This window comes from Aplysia californica, unplaced genomic scaffold (assembly GCF_000002075.1).
Source record: "Aplysia californica isolate F4 #8 unplaced genomic scaffold, AplCal3.0 scaffold00016, whole genome shotgun sequence".
Lineage (NCBI taxonomy): Eukaryota > Metazoa > Mollusca > Gastropoda > Aplysiida > Aplysiidae > Aplysia > Aplysia californica.
In genome coordinates, this window is record NW_004797286.1 from 1550823 (window position 1) to 1555831 (window position 5009).

The 5009-nt window shown below is 42.7% G+C and overlaps 1 protein-coding gene across 4 annotated transcripts in view; it reads left to right on the plus strand.

Moving 5' to 3' along the window:
• LOC101845375 overlaps positions 1-5009 on the plus strand; it is a 24815-nt gene that overhangs the window by 7285 nt on the left and 12521 nt on the right. For 2 of the 4 annotated variants that reach the window (XM_005090395.3, XM_005090394.3), the window contains exons 5-8: positions 128-822; positions 2090-2249; positions 3134-3255; positions 3686-3739. In XM_005090395.3, the coding sequence (XP_005090452.1) occupies positions 128-822; positions 2090-2249; positions 3134-3255; positions 3686-3739 (1031 nt within the window). The remainder of the gene's footprint in view (positions 1-127; positions 823-2089; positions 2250-3133; positions 3256-3685; positions 3740-5009) is intronic. The other 2 variants (XM_005090397.3, XM_005090396.3) reach the window with 2 other exon arrangements.

The window sequence follows — 5009 nt, forward strand, 5'->3', positions numbered from 1 at the left end:
GAGAGAGAGTGAGAGAGAGATGGGGGTGGTGGTTGAGTCTCTAGACTGTGGATAGATATAAAAATTAGTAGGACATTGCACAGTGAAGATTCAGTTGAATAACCATAACGCCTTATTTTGTTACGAGTTTCTCCAGAACTGCGTCTGTAGTCAGCCGTCCTTTGTTGCCGACCTGCAAGAAACCTTGTGGCGCGCCCGGATCGGGATCCCCCACCCCATCTCCTAAGTCAGCTGGTTGTACACCTTGCAGACCCTCCGTCCGCCGCTGTTGTCGCAAACCCCGCACACCTCCAAGATCCTCCAGCCTTTCCGACCCATCAAGGAAATGTCTCCTTTGCAAACCACGGAAGCCATGTTATCTCTGTAGCCCTTGCAAACCGCTTAAGCTATGCAACCCTTGCGACCCGAGCTATCCCTGTAAACCTTTCGATACTTGTTGGCCGTCTAATCCATGCAGGCCCTCTAAGCTTTGCGACCCATGTAGGCCTTCTAAACCTTGCAACCCATGCAGGCCTTCTAAGCTTTGCGACCCTTGTAGACCATCTTCACCGTGCAACCCTTGTAGACCTACTTCACCATGTGATCCATGCTGGCCTTCTAAGTTCTGCGACCCATGTAGTCCCTGTAGGCCACGAAGACGCATACCGAGGAAACGATTCGACCCTTGCAACCCTTGCGATCCATGTAAACCGTGGCGACCACGTGACCCATGTGATCCCTGCGACCCGAGCAAACCCTGGAAGAAACCATGCAGTCCGTGTGATCCATGTCAGCCAGGTAGACCATGTGACCCCTGCAATCCAAGCAAAGATTCCCCGTCAAGTGAGTCACTCTGGGTACCACATTTTTCGTTTGGATCTCTCAAATCGATAGTATTATATTAATCTATTATATATTTGGCAACTTAGAAACACATGTGTCACTTTTCCCATAAAACTACGACAGTTACAGAGTTGAAAGTTGGCAAGTAGGCCTACCTGCAAAAAGATAGATTGGTCACCATGACGGAGCCCAATTTTAGATTCATTCCTTTCCTGAATTTCAAAAAATATATTTGACAAAAAGTTCCCGTCCTTCTTTGGCTTTTGTCTTTTGTGATTATTCCACTGAGAAACGAAATAAATCTGCATAGCTGTCCTTCACAACGGAAGTGCCGGAAGTGATATTTCGCGAGGCGCATTTTGTTTTGAGGGTATAGATCTGGACCTTCTAATCTCTCAAGATTTATTGCTCCATTCCAGAAGAGTGTAAACATAGTAGGCCAATGACTTTCAATTGATGTTAATGCACCGATCATTCCTTTCACCGAAAGGGGACCAGCTTGTACATCATATTGATTGACACGAAAAGGCTCTCGCAATCATATTGATGCTGTCTAAGCAATATGAAGCTAAGTCTGTTAACATTCAGGGTAACAGTACATCGTAGACAGCGCCTTAACTCAGCCCGCGATTGGTTTTCTGCCCTTATGCTCTTGAAAATACCATCTTCCTCATCGCATTCATCATCTCCCGCCTTCTCCTCATTATCATTATCTGCCTCTCTCTTTCCTGTCCTCTTCCATTATCATCATCATCATCATCATCATCATCATCATTATCATCATTAGAGCTTCCCCATTGCTTGTGGCTTTCTTCGTTGAGAACGGTACTCCCCATCGTGAAGGGGACAGCTTGCCACTTTGGGTACTCCTATAAGCGGGAACAAAAGTCTATCACATGTCGCTGGGACCAGGTTGAGCTAGCGAGACTGCGGTCGGACCATCATTGGAGTTTAAGATGGTATAAGAACTTTGTAAATGAAGAGCTCAGCCCATGTTGCCGAAGATGCGCCATGAAAAGGAAGATGTCAAACATATGATTGAATGTCCAGGAACAATGGCAATTCGAATGGAGTTGTTTTGACGAGTGGAGGTGCCGCTAAGCATATTGACAATGGAGCCGAAAAAGAGCCTCGCTCTCGCTCGAAGATTTCTTCATAGAGTCCGTCAGGCCCATTAAGGAAACAAAAAAAGAAAAAAATCATAATCATCATCATTCTTCCGTTTTTTTCTTTCAGTACCCTTAAATAAGTCGTGTTGTTGTTTCAGTATCTAAACAGGAGATCAAATCAGGCAAGATCATCTGTGACAAGTTTCGCAGCGTGTGCTACCCTTGCGATGTGCCCACCAAGTGTCGTCCAAGACGATGTCGGACGTCATGTGCTAACCCATGTGACCCATGTGACCCTTGCAGACGATGTAAACCCAGGTTGGTCCATAAAATAGTCATTGCGATCAAGACCCGTGTTGACAGAGCTTCATAAGAAATTTTCAGATTTATGAAAAGCTAATTATGATATTGTTATAAAAAATAAATATGTATCTCCTTTGTTTCTTTTCTCCGAGCGGACGGGCAATATATCAGTATTGATATAGTCCGCCGTTTTATCAATAGTGGGAGCAGCATACTCCCTTGATAGAGTCCCACCGATAATCCTCAGTCTCTCTGGCATGTGGAGTGGCATCCACTGTCCTGCGTATTTACTGTGTTTTCGGGGTGTCTTACCACCCAGATCTGGTTATCCAGGGTATAATGATGTAGCACCCAAGAGTTCCGTCAAAATCCCAGTGGAAGGTCCATTCAGTTTTATTGTAGAGCATTAAATACCTCCCCCTCCTTTTCTCCCTTTTCCACCCTCACAGCAAAATAAAAAACCTCAAACCAACCCATCAAATTAAACTAACAAGTAAACAGCAACACCCCCTCCCCTTCAAGAAAAGCAGCCCTCTCCTTTTTCCCCACGACCCTTCCCTTTTCTATTCTTCTCTTTTTTTAAAAACAATAAATAACCAGCCTTATTGTTCTGAAGCCAAATACTCCGGCGGTGGATAGTCATTATTTTTATTCTCACCGCCCCCCCCCAAAAAAAAAACACAAAAAAACAACAACCAGCAACCACAAAACAACAACCCCCCCCCCCCCACAAAAAACAACACAAAACAACAACAAACAAACAAAAAACCCAAATAAACAAACACCCCCCCCCAAACCCAACAAAACTACAACAAAACCTTCTTTATTGTACACAAAATCAAATCAAACAGAGTCAGATGTAAGCAAGTGTTTTATTCTTTGTCCCAAATGTGACGTAGGTGTAAATCCACTCCGTGCAAAGTTTGCAAGTGGGACCCCTGCACGTGCACTGTGACATGTTCAGAGAAACCAACATGTCAAGTGACCGCAGCTTGCCCACCCTGTGGCACCAAAGACACTGGTATGGACATTAGTACTGTTTAAACTTATTGTTTATAATTTTGAGAGTCTATCTATCTATCTATCTATCTATCTATCTATCTATCTATCTATCTATCTATCTATCTATCTGTCTATCTGTCTTTCTGTCTGTCTGTCTGTTTGTCTGTCTGTCTGTCTGTCTGTCTGTCTGTCTGTCTGTCTGTCTGTATGCCTGTCTGTTTAGCTGTGTCAAGTTTCATACTGCCCACTGTCAATGATTCAATTTTTCTTAAATTTTCTGACACAATAACATAGTGCAAAACAGTTGATTACAATGTAATTTTTGAAAAATGTCCTTAAAAAAACCCCAAGACCACAGAGTATTGCAATATTCCGGATGCTCAATAAAGGTAAACACATTGCTTTTGTTATCATTACCCCCGCCCATTTCCTCCTTTTTTTTCAAATAGGACCATCGCGGGCACTCACAAAGGCAGCCACGCGTGTTGGCAAATGTCTGGACAGTAAGTAGCTCCATTGTAATGAGTTTTTCCTTTCTAATTATGTACATACAAAACGATTTTTTTTGTTTTATACTTGTTTAATCTGGGTGCATTTTGCATGCAAACACCCCCCCCCCCCCCAAAAAAAAAAGACAACAAACTGATAACAAATTCGCTGCTTTCTCTGAAAGACTTCAGTTGCTACACCCACGCCCCGTTAATGGATTTTAGATAGGCTGACTGTTCTGGGCGGTGCTAATATAATTATCGTCCCCACCGTCGAAGGTTTTTGCTTTCTAGACATTTGAGGTTGTAGTTTCTTCATTGTTCGTAAACGGGCGGTTGCGGGTGCTCTGGTGTAGTTTGCTCCTTACTTTTCCATCAAACATTTATCGTCTTTTTCTCCCCTCTTTTTTGTGTTTGTTACTATCTTGCAACACCCCAAATAATCGGCACTTATATTATGACCTTATTGTGTTGCAAGTGCCGTAAAACTCTTACGTAATACCATTACTCGAATATTACATTGTATTTCTAATCGTACACGAGGTGAATACTGCTCATATGTGGTTGGTGGGTGCTCTGGTGTGGTTTGCTTTTACTTTCCTAACAAACGTCTGTCGCCCTTATCTCTCCTCCGTCTTTTCTTTGTATGTTACTCTCTTGCAACATCCCTAATCATAGGCATATATGAGCTAATTGTGTTTGCAGTTCCCCAAGACTATTGTTAAAAAAAAAGAAATACTTCTCTCTCTCTCTTTCTCTCTCTGTCTCTCTGTCTCTATTTCTCTCAATCTCTCTCATGCTCTTTGACTGTCTGTCTGTCTGTCTGTCTGTCTGTCTGTCTGTCTGTCTGTCTGTCTGTCTGTCTGTCTGTCTGTATTTGGTTTTGTTATCAAAGAATGAATTGTAGTTTCAGTATATTGTGTGTGTGTGTGTGTGTGTGTGTGTGTGTGTGTGTGTGTGTGTGTGTGTGTGTAGTTTTGTTGTTTAAAAGACTGGTTCTAAGGAAGTGGATATAAGGACCATTTAAAAATCTGTACATTGTGCCTGCGCGCAAAATCGGGATGAGCTTTCACGTTGTGTAATATAATGTTTAGCTAAAATGCTAAGAACTACAACATTGTCCGCTTTTGTATGCGTCAGATCGTCTGATTTAGATTGTATGACGGGGTTCCATAGAAAATGTGACGTATGGCAAATAAGGATTTAAAAAGTCACGTGTCCAAATTTCCATATAGCCCCAATTTTAAGAATCCCCCCCCCCCAAAACCTGTTGTGTCCTTGTCTT